A 16801-nucleotide genomic window follows, 5' to 3' on the forward strand; every position below is an offset into this window, starting at 1 on the left:
ACGTAGGTTCAGTATTCAGCGCTCGAACGGCGGATTCCCTGATTATTCTATCTATCCCTTCTAGACTTACTCGCAATGAGTTGAAACTCGACGCGTCACTCTCAGCTCGCGCTGCATACCAAGCAGAGTCGATGCACTGGCGCAAGATATTCCCGCCTACTAAGCGAAAGACAAGGCTCGACGTAAGTCAGGTTTCTATCTGATACTGTGCGCTCCTGCCTCACGCCTACTGCAGTACATGTGGGAGTACATCAGGTCCCGTGGAAGAATATGGTCACTTGGATGCCGAGTCGCGGAGCTGGAGGGCGAAACGGAGCGGCTGAACAAATTCGTCTCTGACCTGCAGCGCCAACTCGCGAGCAGACAACAGAATGTCCATTCTCGTTCTGCGGCCTTGCCGACTCCTGGACCCTCCACGCCTGCGGCGCAGGCTGTCGATGCCTACCCAACGCCGTGGTCAGAGGCCGACGTGGAAGAGTCGCCACTCTTACTGGTATCATCGTGCGTTGTACCTTTGACTGACGTATGTCTGTCTGATGAGCTGATTGATTGGGTTCATGGCAGATTGCTGCCAGCGCCTTCCCACGTAGCGCCACTGACGCCTGAGTCGAATCCACGGCCTTTCATCAAGAGGCGAGCCATCGGTGGCGCACCGGCGACACCATCGCCTCTTGCGCGTCAGGTCCCCATCTACGCACTGGCAGACGCAGACGTGTCGATGGATGAGAGCGATGCTGACAACTCGATGGCAATCGACCAATTGAACGGCCTGGAGGGCGCGGAGGATAGCATGATGCTCGACGATGCGGCGGACCTCGACGACGAGAAATACGACGAGCTATCAGAGGTAGACGTCGACGAAGAGTTCCAGCCGCTTGATGAGTGCGCTGCGGCATCCTCTTCGAAGCCGCGTTCAGGCAAGGACGTGTTCATGCGCATTACGGATGCGTTCGGAAACTTCGTTGGTGATATCTTCACGTCTGGTCGGGCTAGGTCTGTTGGACCCTCGTCGACCGTACCAGGCTCTCTCGAGGACATCCTTCCAACGCCGTATCGTGGGACCCCGACTCAGACAAATGTGGCAGCCTGTGGCCCTCCAGAACCATTCACCAAGGATGCAAGCATCACGGCGACGCCATCATACTGCTCGCGTGCGCTGTCGCCAATCTCAACCGGGCCCGATTCACGAGACGCCGAGATCGACGAACTGAAGACGGAAGTCATCCAGCTCAAGGCGGACCTGGAGCTCGCCCGTGGCGCGGTGACGCAGAAAGATGCCTGTATTGAAGAGCTACAGAGACAGTTGGATCACAAACAGAGACGGCTGCGGCTCTTGATGAGCCTTCATGTGCAGATGGACCAAGAGGTACGCCTTGGAGAAAGTTGAACGTGCCTTGTGGGTGCTGACCATTTCCGGCAGTTTGAGAAGGAGAAGGCGGGACAATGATTATCGATATGTATTAGCATCAACCTATTCATTGTTTCACCGAAAAGGTTTCTATGATGATGATTCCTTCTCGGTGCTATACGTCCGAGTCAGCACTGCTCAGCATTATCAAATTGAATGTGAACAGCAATGCATACTTTTCGGTTGTTCAGACCAGTCGACTCGGAAAGGATACATCTCGCCTGGTTCACGTCCAGGTGCGCCGTGTACATTACGTGCTTATCTCCTGTTGATAATTTGCTAGGTCCTCTTGTGTGTGCATCGCGATTCGCATGGACGCGCACAACGGGTCATGATATGCAATGGTGACTACGCATCACACCTGAAACACTCGATGCGACGGTTTAGTTCGTACTGGGGCACATGCAGTATGTTTGGAATGCAAAAATATACAAGTTTTGATACTCGATGGAAGATTGAGGCCGACAAGCACGTTCTAGCCAAGTCAACACACCGCTCGGCGCGGAGCTCGTGAAGCGTTGAGGCTTGCTTTGGCGTGGTTCGCTACAACTTACGGGGCTATCAGTCCATCTACACCTCGCCCACAAGAGGCTGTCAGTATGCTCTACATGATGGCAGCTGTTGCCCTGTGATTGTATAGGTGGTTCTCCAAATATCGCAGTGTTAGCTGAACGGCAACATTTAGTCCCAAACAGTATGACAAGTTCACCGCATTAATAGCCCCAGGTTCCTTACAGCGTGGATCACGGTCAAACACTCCGTCCACGACCCCGATCTGTACTTACCGGGTCTTGGTAGGAGAAGAAGAGGCGGCACGGTCTTTCTAGCATCAGCTTCTCCGCCTCGTGCAGGAGCGTGGCATTAGTCGTTAAGGTTCTCGGGATGCCTCGTAAGTTATCCGGACGTTGTCAATGTCCGATAGCTCCTTCTATCCGGGTTCGTTTCAGAACACCCTGGTATCGGCTTCTCAATGCCCTGCTACATAATACGACGGGCCGTCGTGCTGAGGCTTTTCGCACCCACGCCCTTCGTTGCCCTCCATGCGTTGGCGACACGCTCTGGCCCTGCCTTTGTATGCATCCGGCGTTCTGCTGGGGGTTTGCTCTCAAACGCAATTCCCCGTAGGAGCCCATGAACATGACCTGCAACATCTAAGACCCTGGTACGAACGTCCTGGAAAAGATGCGACGGGCAACCTCGTTTTCCAGTCTTTGGCTTCGTTGCTGCAGTTGGCCCCGAACGCCAAGTATACCAATGGTACGCACGTCACTTCAGATTCTACCTATATCCGTCTATTGACTACCGAGGACCTATCAAGGCCATACAACTATCCGTGCCAGTATCCCTCCGGGTACCCTCCTCTACCACGGACGCCACATGAAAGAGCCCCCGATGAGGGACTGGATTGCATTTGACCCGGAGCATTCTCAACCCTTTACAGGAGGTTGAACGGCACGCTCTTTACCTACAGCACCACGCGCGAACTCAATCTGCTCTTCTTCGACGGCGGTAGTGGGAACAAGTTCGGTGGAACTGTCGATGCACAAGACGTCCTCTTTTGGGGCGAAGTCAACTATGATCCGCATGACAGCTACTTGGGAGAAATGGCGCGCTTCCACAGGATGTGCGAATGGGGCCGGCAGTACGGCATTGATGGGATTGCCAGGATGGCGCTTGACTTGTAAGGGTGCCTCCATTCAAGCCCGCGTATGTGTTAACGCTGGGAACACAGCGAACTCATGTACTGCAACATCTCGGATGGGCTGGAGTTGGTCTCTGCCCAATCTTTGGTCGCTAACGATGGGATCAAGATGGTGGTTGATATTCCTGACAACATCACGGCCTCAGATGCTCCTGCGCGTATGGTTCCTCCACCCCCGTCCTCACTTCCGGTTCATCAAGAGCCCATGATACCGCCTGAAGACTGGAAAGGCAGTCTGCCTACCACTTTTGCCGAAGTGAGCCAAGCGGGCTCCTGGCACAACTCGGGAGAGGTGCGCATCCGAGTCGACCCATCGACTATGGTTTCGTTCTACGACCCGGCCCTCATATCCCTCGTCGAAGCGCGCCGCTTGTCTAGGCGCACTGAATACCGGCTAACAGGTATATCGAAGGAGGATGTGCGCGTGTGCAGGCGGACGTCGCGGAGATCCTGACCCGCGACCCAACCGCGAAGAGTGGTGTGGATTGGCAAGGCCTCGCGCGTGTCATCCAGGATCGATTCTCCAATCGGCTGCCGTATGTACGCCACCTCCTTTATCGACCCTACAGCAATGCATCCGAGCGTGCAGTGGACGTACGCAGACAACTCCTTGTGTCGCTTCTCCCTTACATGCATCGCGAGCATGTCGGCATGCCGGAGTGGTATGCGCAGATGGCCGAGGGATGCGCGACGCGTCACACAACGCGTTTGCCAGTGTCGAAGTTCACCAAGCAGGAATACGTCCTATTTGATGCGACGAAGGAGGTACTGCACGAGATCTGCCGTGTATACACGGAAGCTTGGAGGGGGGCGTTCGATGTCGAAGAGCAAAATGCGGAGATCACAGCCGCCTCCTCGCGAAGTGGAGAGAGGAGTTTGACGCGCTGATTCAATGGCTAGACTGGCCCGTGTGGATGAGGTGCGATCCTCCTTGCGGCGTGCATGTAGGTGATTTTTTTTGTTCAGTCATATTCGCTTCTGAACGATGTGCTGCAGGAGTTTTGTTTCTGGGCGCAAGGCGCAATCTGGGACATAAATCCTGACCATCAAGCTCACTGTCTGCCTTTGAACAGAGACACGCTGTATCGTAGTGATGGCCTCAGATATGTATGAACGTAGACTCTAGGTGCCTTGGAGTATTTAGTCACTGGTCATTCGGTTCAAGCTGGACCGCAGATGTAGTGATCGCGTACTGACGCGGAACCGGTAATGCAAACGGGCACAGTAATGCAAACAGCCGCATTTCTCCCCTCATACCGAGCCGTTTACTGGGCCAAAAAATCGTATATGACTGCTACATACTACCTTAATATCATATATGAAGCAGAAGTAGCTGGGTGTATTGTACGCCGCGGGAGAAAATCAAAGGTCTGTTTTCGGGTGGCTGAATACAGGTGTAACGAGAAGTTACTGCACCGGGTACTACAATCCTTCCTTCGGAACACAAATTTGAGACTTCAGGCACATAAAATACCTTCCAGATATGCTTCCTAAAATTTTCTGAGGTGTGTGTACGAGTGGAAGATACTCGTTTGCACTGCACATTGCACTGGAGTTGGGAAGTGCAATGTGACCGGCGGCGTCTCCCCATGCCGAAACAATCTCCGCTTGGGAAGCAGTGCGGGTGGCTCCTCCCTCACATGTGGTTCAGCATCTGCAGTAGACGCGCATTCGGCATAACGGCAAGCAGGCGGACTCCTAATCTCGGGTGGGCGCCAAATGCTGCACCGGTAATGCAAACGCGTTTGCATTACTGTCCCGACTGCTCAAACAGAATGATCATGTCAATCTTTTGTTATAGAATCATATTTATACATCTTGAGAGCACACATGAATATTTATGGACGTTCCGCGGTAGGGGAAAGTGCTTTCGGCAGTTCTGCAAACGAGAGACCCATTTGCCCGCCAAAGCATCGAGGTTCCGCGTCAGTAGTACCCGTGCGCAATGCTGAGACCATCACGTGGCCGCGTTTCGTATGCGCGTTCCGTCCTTGGTGATCGAGATCGCCGACCTCATCCAAATTGCATCTTGCCACCAACTTGATTTGTGTGCGCACAGAACGTCTGCATCTGCCCATTGGCATTATAGAGCTCAAGAAGTGCCCCCCCTGTGAGCTCTGCTACTGGCGCGGTAACGGCATTCAAGTTGTGGCCTTCAGTTGCCGGTCAAGATACCTTGTTTGCATTGGTGTGGACGCGGGTCGGACAACGTTGTCAGGTGGGTATCATATGCCCTGCTCCGCTGCATAACGGAACGTTCGCTGTCCGAAGCATCCTGTCGATCAGTCACTCCCAGTGAAAACGCCGAAGTTTCAGAGCGATCCCTGTAGATTGTCCGGTGTCAAACCGCTGGTGTTCGACCAGAATCGACATCAAAAGTAAAATGAGACAAACATCGAACGATGTCGACTTCCATAGATCGTGGTCGACCTCGGTCCCATGATTCTGAGTCGTTCGCTCCCGACAGACAGAAGGCGCCTCTTATCGACGTAGCTATCGTAGCCAACGATTCTGGTAGATTGTCATAGAACTCATTCAAGGCCATGCTCCTCGAGCAGTAAATAATCCCTTTGAATGGTGTATATTCAGCAATTCGTAGCAGTGTAACAATCTACATCACAGTACACTAGTACTAGTACTAGTAGCATCAAGCCGCGAGCATCGAGTAGCATTGAGCAACGAGAACCTGCACCCCATTAGTCAATGTACTAGTTCGTGGCTCACTGTAGAATATGTGTCTTCGTAGACCATTCTATCGCGAGTCTGAGTCACCGAGCCTTTGCCTTGCCCTTTGCATTGGTGCACTGTTGGCAACATGCCGTGTTAAACTCAACTAGCATCGTCAATGAGAGACCTTGTATACATACCTTCAGCTTAGTCACGCAGTTTTTGCTCTTAGAGCCTACCAAGTCCGAGATGAGCAGCACATCTTATAACACAGGGTCCACACGCACCCGCTTGCGCACCCACCCCACATGTCCACTCACACACACGCTCGCCCACCTGCTAGCTGGCCGGCTGGTCCGCCCGTCTGCCTACCCATTCGTCCGTCTGCCATCCCGCTTTGTTCCTCTTCCCTGCTCGCCCACTCCGAGTCGTGTACGTTTTCCCGCCTGCGTGTGCGCTTGGTGACCTTATCTGCGCATGACGTCCGAATCGCCTGGATGTGGGTGCTCGCCCGCTCTACCGCCCGCCTGTTCGCCCGCCTGTGTGCGCCTTCGTCGGCCGTGGCTGCACGCTGGGCATTTGCCCAGCGTGCTCGTAGTTGCCACTGCGCAGCGATGAGCTAGCTTGCTCGTCCGCTCACCTATCCGCCCACGCGTCTGCTTGCTCGCGTCCCGCTCGTCTGCTCGTCCACGGTAGTCCACCTATTCTGAATACTGACTCACCTACTCTTGTCTGCGCTCATGCGCGCAGCACCTGTTCCTCGGCCGTGTCTGCGTGCTGGGCATTCGCCCATCACGCTCGTGGTTGGGGTGCGCGTGGTGTTGGTCCATGCCAGTGCTCGCCCGCTTCTGCTACCGCTCGTCCAGTCGCCCGCTTGTCTGCCCGCCCATTCGCACGCCCGCCCCCGCCCCGCTGGCCTGCCCGTCCGTCCGCTCACCTGCTTGACCGCTTGTCCGTCCGCCCACCGCCCGCTCATCGGCCGTGCCTCCACTCATCGGCCGTGCGCTGCACGTTGCGGCGTCCTGTTACTGTGAATAGCGAGCTGGCTCTCGTGTGCGCACGCTCACCCTCACTTGTCCCTACTTGTCCTCGCCAGCCGCCCGCCCTCCCCCGCAGTCCGCTCGTCGTCCACGCCCGCTGTCCGTTCGTCGCTGCGCCCCAGGCCCGCAGTGTCTTCATCAAATGCGTTGCGCGAGGCCTTTACCGTGCGTGTCCATCTTCTGCGTATGCGTTGTGTTGCTGCGTCTGTGGCCGTGTGCAAGTCACCCTGGTGGAGAGAGACGGGGGCATCCCTTTCATCGGCATCTTCAAGGTCTTCGCCACGGGTGTGCTTTGCACGCGGAAATCAAGCGGGAGCCCTTAGTGTAGGGCCCGGAGGTGGGATGTGCCCTGCTCGAATGTCAGAATCACGCTGTGAAATGTGCCGGTACTGTACCAAGTCGCTCGTGTTTGCCAGCAGTCGTTCTTCTATTCGCGCACCCACACAGGAAGTGCTCTTCTTGACTTGTATTAGTAAGGTGCAACGCGGGAGCTGCTGCAGATAGTGCTGAAGTCGACATGGGAGGCGAAGAAGACGAGGAGGATAGTACAAGACGGTAGACGACACGGAGACGCACGTCGCGCTCGCAAGAACTCCGTCAAAGTCTTAGATCACGTGCTACGGTGGATGTGCCGATGCAGTGTGGCTGGTAATGCAAACGTGTTTGCATTACTGTCCTACACCCGCAACTTGAAGCTACCTCGACTTTTAGCCTGATAGACTCAGTTTTATACATCTTGAGCACACCCTTGAATATTTCAAGGTCAACCGGAGGGCGGGGACATGCTGTTTGCATGCCTGAAAACGAGCGACTGGTTTCGCCCGCCAAAATTGGCGCGGCGAAATAGGCGCCGAAAACGCACCTTACGATTTTTCCAGGGCTGCAGAAAGCAGGTAGCTCCTCTTGCGTCTGTGAGAATAGTAAGGTGACATGTAGCAACATCATGCGATTTTTCTTGGGTGAAATGATCCTACGTGCAATAAGGAAAACGGTCGTTTGCATACTGTACCAAATTGCATTACCATTGGGTCAGCCACAGTATAGCTACTATCATTATGTGTTGTCCATTCCTCGCGCCCTTTATCTCTGATATAGGTTTCTACATATATATCATACCTACTAAAATCAGTATATGATGTGCTCATGAGGGAAGATTGAGGCATACAAGGAGGATAATTGACTTTCGTTCGGGGGAGTAAGTACATGCTTATGTAACTTACTGCCATATACGGAATAGCCAGATGAGGCTGCGGTGCGCGGTAGGTTCGATCTACAAGTGCGTGTGAGTGCACGGGCAGCACAACCACAACGAAGTGTGATATTTGGAGACAAACGATAGCAAACGATAGCAAGGGAATGTGCATCGAACACTTCCAGCCGGAACACGCACAGAGCAGTCGTCCACCAGTGTGGGAATCGATCCCGCGTCTAAAGTGCGCGCGCGTCGACAGCAATCGACAGCATTAGTGAGGTAAGCGACACAATCTACACGGACCGCTCTCAAAATTCGGCGTTTTCACTGGGAGTCACTGGTCAACTGGTCCTATTGTCGACTGCCAGTGCCTACGCTAACGCCGGATGCTGGTGCCGTAAACAGGATGTGTTGTGCAAACTGGACGCTCCCGCACTCTTTGTTTTCGCCTTTGAACGTTGAACAGCGCGGAGTCTACCCTTCTAGGCCCAACACGTGTTGCACGATCTGCATTGGTACGCTCGTTTGGGCATGCATTCTTCGAGGACCTCACTGGCACTGTTCCTCGAACGAGTCAAACCCGCCCTCATTGTCTGTAGTGACGGCCTGACAGGCAGTTCTAGTACAAATACCATGGACACCAACCTCGCACCACCAACACCTCCAAGGCTCAGGTCTCTAGAGCCTGCCACTCGTTCTCCGAAGACTACCGAGCCTCGCCGGCGAGGCTACCGCACTTGACGTGCTCTTCGTTACCATTCCATATATCCTAACCAGAAGCAGTATCATGGCACGCACCGGACGAACAAGAGAATCAGGCGTGTCAGTTACCGCGACCGTAAGTCTTTGGAGCCGACATATCCGAGTAACAGCTGAAGAAATCCTTTGCGTACCAGGTATTTTGAATACCGCAGTCGGCCTCAAGGAGGTGGAAGCGGACGGGATCAGCAAGGCAAGGTTCATCAAGAAAGGTGACCTATCTGCATGTACCAAGTCGTCGCGCCGGATGACACAACGTCTACTTGCAGTGAAAGAGAATGCCCGCCGGGCGGGCGAAAGGTTCGCTGACCACAAACGGGCGACCACTTCCCTGCACACGGAGCTCGAAGCACTGGTTGAGTGTATTTCCTCATAGATGCTCACGAGCGATTGCACGACTAACGATCTCCTGACGATCGCGTCGCTGTTCAATCGGCAGATCTCCGACGACATCTTCGGGTGGGATGGCGACGACGACGAGGTCTTCATACCTCAAGACACTGCCGAAAAGTCAGTCCATCCATGCCCCAAGTGGCAGCGTGCAGTGCTAACCGCGACTACCCAGGTTCGACCAAGTCCCTCCCGCCATCCCAAGGCCGAGGCGACGCACTACCCGCACCACGCGCAGCTGCGCGAGCTCTTCCCGCCCACCAAGGCGAAGACCAAACATCAGGTACCTCCACAGCACCCACGCCATCCGCGCGATACGCTGACTCGACGGCCACACAGCGCATGGTCGAGCACAACACTTTCAAGTCGCGGGCGCGGAAGAGGGAGGCAGAGCACCGCGCAGTGATCGAGGGGCTCTTGGCAGGATCCCTGGGCCCCGAAGGGCGCGATCCGCGTTCCCCGGTCCTTCCAGGGTGCTTCCCTCCGCGTCCACGCATTTCCGCTCCGGCCGCACTCGCCTCCGCCGCACGCAGTCGACCCCGGCTGCGCTCCAGTTCGAGGACGGCCCACAGCAGGAGGCTCCGGCGAGCGTGCGGGCACCCGTGTACGTCGACATCCGTGCGGTGGCTTTGCCCCTGCTGACGTCCAGATGTAGCCTTAACCCGGGCTTCGTGCCCCCGACGCCCGTCTCCAACCCGCGCCCGGTCCGCAGGATGGACGCCGTCCGCGAGGAGTCGCCCTCGCCCACGGTGTCCCGCCAGGGTTCGACGCGCTTCAACGCGCGCGGCCTCTCCATGCAAGACGACGAGGATGACCAGGACCAGGACAAGATGGACGTGGACGAAGACACCCCCGAGGACACCCCAGCAGGGGCGTCCCTATTCGACAAGGGCAAGGGCGTCCTACGGCGGCTCGCGAGCGCGATGGGCGCAGGGGTCCCCTCGCCCATCCAGTTGTTCGGTGGGTACGCGTCGCCCGAGCGGTCTACACCCAGTTCGGACGGGTTGGTGCCCGCGACCACGCCGGCGAAGGCCTCTGCGCCCGAGCAAGTACCGACGCCCTCGGGCTCGGGCTCTGTCCCTCCGATGTTCACCAGCGACAGTCCTGCGGCGAGCCCGCGTGCCTGCTGGTCCCCTCCGTCGACGCCTACCCGGCCGAGAGTCCGGATCCACGACTCGGACTCGGACGTGAGGGACGCGCAGATCCGTGAGCTCCGGGACAGGGTTGCGCAGCTCCAGGCGCGCCTGCAGGCGGCGCAGCGTGGCGCGGCTGAGAAGGACGAGTATATCGCGAGGCTGGAGAGGGAGATCGCGGAGAAGCAGGCGGCGCTGGAGGGTCTGGTGCGGGGGATCATACCTGCGGTGCGTCTTTTCGTTCGCTGCGCGATGGTTCTGAGGACTGATGAGTGCGTTTGTAGTTCGCGGAGGCGGCGAAGCATGTTTCGGGTGCTAGTGAGGGCTTTGGCGTGTTCTCTTGAAGTCGTGATGTGCTTTGTCTCATGCTTAGACCTGTTCGTCACTGTATCATTGGTCTTCATCAGTCTCGTGCGAGTCTTGTATCGTCTGCCCCTGCCTACCGCATGTCCTATAGCACTCTCCTTGTACTCATCAGCTCTCACGCTCACTCTGACTATTCGTGGGGCTTTTGTCCTCCCGCATACGAGACTGTTGTTCATGCCGTACCCACCTGCAACTCACTCTCAATGACGGCAGGATAGCCCGAGAAGAACCCATGTTGAAACACCCTACACACAGCAAACACCTCCAGTATCTCTACCCCTCCCGTGCCCCACCTACTTCGCGCTCGCCTGCTGCAGCACCACATTCACATCGCCCGTCGTCGCGCCACCGGTGAACGTCGCGGTGAACGGCTTGTCCGCGCCGCACGTCGCGGCGACGGCCTTGATGCCCTGCTCCCAGCGGCCCTTGGAGATGTTGATGGTGTCGCCCGAGTTGACGGGCGTGATGGTGAACTCGGAGCCGCCGGACGTGCCCGTCGTCGTCGTCGGGTTGCCCTGGCAGGACTCGATCGAGCCCGCGATGCCACCGCAGATCTGGAGGAGCGCGACGTTGGTCTCGTGCGAGTCGAGCGTCCTGTGCGAAGTTGTGTCAGTGACTGAGGGTTTGGGATGCGGCGGGGGACGTACACGTTGGGGTCCGTGCAGACGACGTTGCTGACGGTTTCTGTCCGCGGCCAGTGGAACATCGGGAGCGCGAACGCGCTCGCGGTGAGGAGGACGAACGAGTAGAGCAGCGCGAGCATCTTGTCTGATCAGATATGCACGGTATGCGAGTGTCAGAGAGCGGGATGGTGCAACTGAGCAGAACGGTCGCGTCACAGACGGCGAGGAACACAACCGGGGGAAGACTGGAGGAAGGAGGGAAAGAGCGTGGGCCTGAACCGGTCAGTCGGGCGAAAGACGAACTGTGAGGAGCGCGTCCTGCCTGCTGGTGGTTATATGCGGGCTCGCGCCGAGCATGCTGAGGTCGTCAAGGCAGCGAGCATGCAGCGACATGCACATGGGGAGCTGATGGTGGTTCTGGTGGAAGAGGCCTCCCGTGCCTGACCAGGCCTGGGTCGTTGGTGGGCGTTGCCGGCGGCACCGAGAGCCCGCCGTCCCGTTGGTCGTCGACGCCGACGATCGGCCCGGACGCGCTCCTCGTGAGCCGCGACGCCGGTCCGAAGGCGCGTCGCGCACGGCGCACACGCCCGAAATGGCAGCCTCGCGCCTCCGGCCCATCACCGATGTCGGCCCGATAGCCCCGAAAGAGCGGAACGCCGTGATCGACGAGCAGTCAAAGGGCATGGTCGCCGCGCCCGGTCCGCACTCCTCCAATGCACCTCTCCACACGACGCCTGCTCTGCGCCAGCCGCGCCGCCTGGCGGTCCCGCCTCCTGTCTGGCACAGTGGGCGGCGGCCTGAGATACCGGCAGCTCACCACTTCATCGCCCGCCCAGCCCGCACCCACGCCCGCACCCAGCCCTCCGCCACCACCCGCGCCCTCGCCGCCCAACTCAGCCCTCCTCCTCTTCTGCCTCTCCACGGGACTCGTCGACAGCCTCACCTTCGCCGTCTCCGGCGTCTGGTGCGCCTTCGTCACGGGCACCACCGTCCAGCTCGGGATGGACCTTCCCTCCCTCTTCGCCGAGCTCGGCGCGCTCAACGGCTCCTTCCCCACTGCCGTAACCTACATCACCAACTCGTCTACCGCCGAGCGCGCGGCTGCCCTCGGGGGCTTCATCTTCGGCGGCTTCGCCGGGTCGCGCTTCCCGCGCTGGGTCACGCCCGCACGCTCGAGCGCGCTGCAGTCCGCGCTCCTCGCAGGGGCGGGCGCGCTCGCGCTCGTGGACCCGGTGGCGACGTACATGCCGCACCCGATCCTGACGCTGGGCATGATATCGACGAGCATGTCCCTGCAGGCGGTGCTCGTGCAAAGCCTGAAGACGCCGTACGCGACGAGCGTCGCGTGGACGAGCGTCTGGCTGAGTGCGGTCTCTCCGAGCTCGGCGACCTCGCGCTGGAAGCGAACCGCGGGGCTCGCCGCGCTGATGGGCGGGGCGGGTATTGGGGCGCTGGTAGTGCACTTTGGGAAGGAGGAGGGCGCGGGTGACGAATCCAGTGATGAAAGCAGGCGGACGACACTGCGTAGGATGGGATGGGGCCTCGTGGGCGCTGCGGCGGTGAAGGCGACTGTGGGCGTCATCTTCTGGCGGAGAGGTAGAGGCGGGAGGTTGCAGCTATAGGACTGGTGGACGCGCCGGTGGTCTGCTCGGCACTGCTAGATGTAATAGATGGCACATACCCTGCACAGTAGACATCCGTAGACAGCACATACCCCGTAGATCCGATAGACGTACTTTACGCATCGACATGTAGGATACCACACACTTACTGCAGTCGTGGCATTGGCGGTACCGACGCGAGTTGTAGGGATCCCCAGCTTCCGAAGTCTAGCAACAGGGGCCGCCCCTCCTCATAGCGACAGACCACGAGAAGAAACGATACCTGTGCTAGATAGAAGCTCGGGAATCACAGAGGTACGCGGTGAACTTCGCATCCTCGGGCGGGCAGCCTGTATTGTGTGCAGAGTCAGTGTGCGGACTACGGCCGTCGACGTCCAGTCCAATCAAGCGAGGCGCGCCGGAGGTTCATGGTATCGCACGCGAAGACACGCGTTCAGCAGACACAATTGCGTCGGTAGGTGAAGCCAGCGTCCCACAGCAGCATTACATCCACGGAGCGCAGGATACAGTCAAGAAGAACGCGTCCGAGCGGCAAGTGTCCGCGAGAGCGAGCCGCGTCTCGGTGGCAATAGAGTCATCCCTTCCCGAAACGGCAAGTGCAGCAGAACAATGTCACGCCCGCAATTGTCCTCCGCCCGTTGTGCTTGTCCTCGCTTTGGCTTCTCCGTTCCACCTCGGTCCCAAACACCCACCCACAAACACTCCGCGAGCCGCGCGAGGCCGGCTGTCGCCCCCCGCGCACAGACCGATTGTGCTGCACGGGCCCCCATTGTCCTCTGGCGCGCTTGTGCTCGGGCTTCTTGGCCATTCAGTCCGGAGGTGAGTGGGTATAAGAGGGCGGGGAGGCGGAGCCTTCGTGCTGTGCCGCCACGACCTGTCCCGACCCCGCCCTTCTTGACGCTGTACACTGCCCGTTCGTCTGCGACGACGGCCCTCACATCCTACTCACCCACCGCCTAATACCCGCGTGCTCGACCTCTGTATCGCTATCCGTCTCTCCCTCTTACGAACCCGTCGTTGTATCTACTACCACGCACCACGACACCCGACCCGCACACGTCGACGATGGCCTCCCGCTACCTCACCACCCCCGCCTTCCCCGACGTCCAGGTCCCGAAGCCTCGGTAAGTCCCCCGAGCTCGTGCCCCGCGCACCGCCTAACCCCGCCCGCCAGCCTCTCTCCGCGGAAGTACCTCGAGCGCCGGATCATCCGTGCGTGGAAGCACTTCAGCCAGGCGACGCGCAAGCAGCCGCGCGCGTCGGTCCTCCCCGACGACTTCGTCCTCCTCACCGCGCGCCGCCGCAGCGTCCGCTTCACCTGAGCCGTCCGCGCCTCGTGCGGCGTGCCCGCCGGGTCGTCCGCCACGCCACGCACACTGCACACGCACGTCGAAACGGTATGCGCCCATGCCGACATATGAACTAGTACCCGACCAGGCTGCACCGGGCGCACCGGCGCACGCCTCGCCACACTCCTTTGCGCCATGTCTCCCTTCCTCCTCATAGATATCCCTACACTACGCATACCACCTCCGCCCTAATCGTCGCGCCCTGCTCGACGCAGCCGCTGACCCGGACTCGACCACTTCTATGCACTCAGACTTCCGCTCGTAACCTACGCCGCCGCCGCTTATGCACTAATCGTATGGCTGTATGTACTTCCCCGTATGTACTGCCTTTGGGTTCTGGGATTTTTGGACTGTCTGGGTTGCTCTGCACCATCTGTTGTTGTACTCTGTAGCCGTTGGGCTTGTAGCGCTAGTGGCTATCGCATGTACTCGTTATTATCCAGCGTCATTTGGCCTGAGCGTGTGCTGCGCGATTGTATTTGAGGGCGAGCGGTGCGAAAATTTCTGGGCACATGCAGACTCCGGTGTGGGCAAGATGCATGCACATTCCAAGTCTAAGTTGACACAGGGCGAAACACGACAGTCCGAGCGAAGATACGTAGAACGATAACGAATTCTAGACTAGGAGTAAAACGGACAAATCCGCCTCAATGAACGAAACTTCCAGACCGATGATGAACTCAAGCCTTCTCGTCCCTCGCATTGGGCCGGTCCGGCACCTCAACCTGCGTACGCTCCGAGATCCCGTTCACAATCCCGTTCACGCTGGCGATCTGCACATCCGCGCCCTCATCTAGCTGGCCGGGCTTGAGGATGCTCGCGATCGTGTGCGCGAGCGGTGTCGGCTCCGCCTCGAGCGCCATCTTGAGAAACCACGGCTTGCTCATGTAGTTCCTGATGCTACAGACGAGGCCCGCAATGAGCAAACCTGCCCCGTCCCATCATAGGCGGACGCAAGTATCACTCACCCATCGGGCAACAACACCACGACGTTCGCCCCCTTCGTCCGCGCGATCCTCTTACCCGTCTCATCCTCCTTTAACCATTTCAGCGCCCCGCTCAGCGCACTCCCGCTGCTCCCGCCGACGAGCAGGCCCTCGCTGCGCATGAGCTTCCTGACGGCCGCGAACGCCTCCTCGTCGGACGTCTTCAGCCACGCGTCGACCTCCGCGCGCGCGAGCACGTCCGGGATGAAGTCGTACCCGATGCCCTCCACGACATACGCCGCACCCGCGTCGGAAGTGTTCAGCGCCTCGGGGAGCGCAAGAATGCTCCCTTTCTGTAGGCGAGGCCATGGGTGTGAGGTATTGAAGCGTGCGGGGGAAGAGGAAAGGGGCTTACGGGGTCAACGCCGACGACGATGCAGGACTTGTTGTGTGTCTTCTTGACGGCGCGGGACAGCCCTGTGATGGTGCCGCCTGTACCTGCGCCCGCGACGAGGGCGTCGACCTTGCCTGAAGAGGGCCGCTCTGCGGTCCCGGGTGTAGAGACGACGGCTTCGATGATCTCAGGACCGGTCGTGAGCTCATGCGCGAGCGGGTTGTTCAGCTATATCCCGCACAGCGGTTAGCACTGCCTATATCAAGGACACTATCGGGGTTCCGCACGCACGTTCGCATACTGATCGAGGATTATCCCTCCTGGAATCTCTCGCTGAAGCCGACGCGCCACCCCTGCGATCGTTAAGGAATTCAGCCACGAGAGGCCCGGCGCACGGAGTGTCCGCTCTACCTATGTGGGACTCGGGTGCGTCCCAGGCTGCCTCGGTGGGCGTCCGCACCACTTCCGCGCCTAGTGCGCGCAGGGCGGCTTCCTTCTCCTACAGTGCCATTGGATGGTCAGTGGAAATGGCTAGAGCAGACGTAGGGGTACGAACAAGAGACATCTTGTTGGGCAGCGTGATGATCACAGAATATCCCTTATCTGTAGTATTCAGCATATGCTCAGGAAAGGGGACGTGAGTTTGACCTTCACAGCACAGGCCAACGCGAGGCCAATTCCTATGACGACGACGTCAATATTCAACTCAATGCAAGCAATTCGTGCACTGACCGGTGTTGCCGGAAGTAGGTTCAATGACGACACTATAGCCAGGGACGAGCTTGCCCTCCTTCTCGGCAGCTTCGACCATCCGTTTCGCTATGCGGTCCTTCACGGAACCGCCGACGGAGGTGTATTCAAGCTTGCCGACTGAACGTACTCTCAATGAGGGGGAGCAATGCATTGCGCGGGATGCCACGACTTACGCAGGTTACACTCTACGCCCTCCTGCTTGGCTATCCTGTCTAACCTGATGAGCGGGGTGTTCCCCACTGCTCCGAGAGCGTCGTCCAGTATCTGCGCGGAGAAAGGCATGCTGAATTGCTACAATTGAAAATCTTCAAGATTGATCTAACGAGGTGTAAGGCCCACAGCAGCGGGGCTAAGGGCTTGGATGGAACAGAGGAGAAGATTGGCGGAGGCCGAGAGCGAAGGCCGCCTTTTATAGACGCGCTTAGACGCGCCGCGCCCCGCCAGTTTGAATGATGGAACGCGTGCACGTGACCCTTT

At 58.3% G+C, this 16801-nt stretch overlaps 9 protein-coding genes across 9 annotated transcripts; 7 read left to right on the plus strand and 2 right to left on the minus strand.

The window, feature by feature from the left end:
* Positions 1-131: 131 nt before the first annotated feature.
* On the plus strand, positions 132-1520 carry B0H18DRAFT_1038531 (uncharacterized protein; the record flags this gene model as incomplete). Its single annotated transcript, XM_048030450.1, has 4 exons — positions 132-182; positions 236-501; positions 565-1366; positions 1421-1520. 4 exons carry the CDS (start codon positions 132-134, stop codon positions 1445-1447), a joined length of 1146 nt encoding a protein of 381 aa, XP_047887619.1. The 3' UTR covers positions 1448-1520.
* A 759-nt stretch (positions 1521-2279) lies between these two features.
* On the plus strand, positions 2280-2988 carry B0H18DRAFT_1139334 (uncharacterized protein). The gene is made up of 2 exons (XM_048035621.1): positions 2280-2665; positions 2727-2988. The coding sequence occupies exons 1-2, from the start codon at positions 2449-2451 to the stop codon at positions 2855-2857; spliced, it is 348 nt and encodes a 115-aa protein (XP_047887620.1). The 5' UTR covers positions 2280-2448; the 3' UTR covers positions 2858-2988.
* Positions 2547-4048, plus strand: B0H18DRAFT_1139340 (uncharacterized protein). Its single transcript, XM_048035622.1, has 3 exons — positions 2547-2665; positions 2727-3089; positions 3141-4048. The coding sequence occupies exons 2-3, from the start codon at positions 3013-3015 to the stop codon at positions 3562-3564; spliced, it is 501 nt and encodes a 166-aa protein (XP_047887621.1). The 5' UTR covers positions 2547-2665; positions 2727-3012; the 3' UTR covers positions 3565-4048.
* A 1614-nt stretch (positions 4049-5662) lies between these two features.
* Positions 5663-6624, plus strand: B0H18DRAFT_1038540 (uncharacterized protein). The gene is made up of 2 exons (XM_048030451.1): positions 5663-5916; positions 6052-6624. Exons 1-2 carry the CDS (start codon positions 5843-5845, stop codon positions 6398-6400), a joined length of 423 nt encoding a protein of 140 aa, XP_047887622.1. The 5' UTR covers positions 5663-5842; the 3' UTR covers positions 6401-6624.
* A 1718-nt stretch (positions 6625-8342) lies between these two features.
* Positions 8343-10948, plus strand: B0H18DRAFT_1038549 (uncharacterized protein). The gene is made up of 8 exons (XM_048030452.1): positions 8343-8851; positions 8906-8980; positions 9038-9123; positions 9208-9278; positions 9345-9441; positions 9498-9560; positions 9692-9762; positions 9814-10948. Exons 1-8 carry the CDS (start codon positions 8797-8799, stop codon positions 10862-10864), a joined length of 1569 nt encoding a protein of 522 aa, XP_047887623.1. The 5' UTR covers positions 8343-8796; the 3' UTR covers positions 10865-10948.
* Positions 10873-11741, minus strand: B0H18DRAFT_1215103 (uncharacterized protein). The gene is made up of 2 exons (XM_048036616.1): positions 11305-11741; positions 10873-11251 (listed from the first exon to the last, which is right to left on the minus strand). The coding sequence occupies exons 1-2, from the start codon at positions 11418-11420 to the stop codon at positions 10951-10953; spliced, it is 417 nt and encodes a 138-aa protein (XP_047887624.1). The 5' UTR covers positions 11421-11741; the 3' UTR covers positions 10873-10950.
* Positions 11742-11766: 25 nt separating this feature from the next.
* Positions 11767-13119, plus strand: B0H18DRAFT_73574 (uncharacterized protein). Its single transcript, XM_048039224.1, has one exon. It carries the CDS (start codon positions 11994-11996, stop codon positions 12900-12902), a length of 909 nt encoding a protein of 302 aa, XP_047887625.1. The 5' UTR covers positions 11767-11993; the 3' UTR covers positions 12903-13119.
* An 848-nt stretch (positions 13120-13967) lies between these two features.
* B0H18DRAFT_1124301 (uncharacterized protein) lies at positions 13968-14224 on the plus strand (the record flags this gene model as incomplete). Its single annotated transcript, XM_048034835.1, has 2 exons — positions 13968-14026; positions 14077-14224. The coding sequence occupies 2 exons, from the start codon at positions 13968-13970 to the stop codon at positions 14222-14224; spliced, it is 207 nt and encodes a 68-aa protein (XP_047887626.1).
* A 547-nt stretch (positions 14225-14771) lies between these two features.
* B0H18DRAFT_1107656 (cystathionine beta-synthase) lies at positions 14772-16697 on the minus strand. Its single transcript, XM_048032718.1, has 9 exons — positions 16498-16697; positions 16304-16441; positions 16220-16251; positions 16128-16169; positions 15983-16070; positions 15863-15924; positions 15593-15799; positions 15220-15530; positions 14772-15151 (listed from the first exon to the last, which is right to left on the minus strand). The coding sequence occupies exons 1-9, from the start codon at positions 16604-16606 to the stop codon at positions 14932-14934; spliced, it is 1209 nt and encodes a 402-aa protein (XP_047887627.1). The 5' UTR covers positions 16607-16697; the 3' UTR covers positions 14772-14931.
* Between the last annotated feature and the right edge of the window lie 104 nt (positions 16698-16801).

The sequence above is a fragment of the Fomitopsis serialis genome (genome assembly GCF_022376445.1).
Source record: "Fomitopsis serialis strain Sig1Antser10 chromosome Unknown B0H18scaffold_120, whole genome shotgun sequence".
Taxonomy (NCBI): Eukaryota; Fungi; Basidiomycota; class Agaricomycetes; order Polyporales; family Fomitopsidaceae; genus Fomitopsis; species Fomitopsis serialis.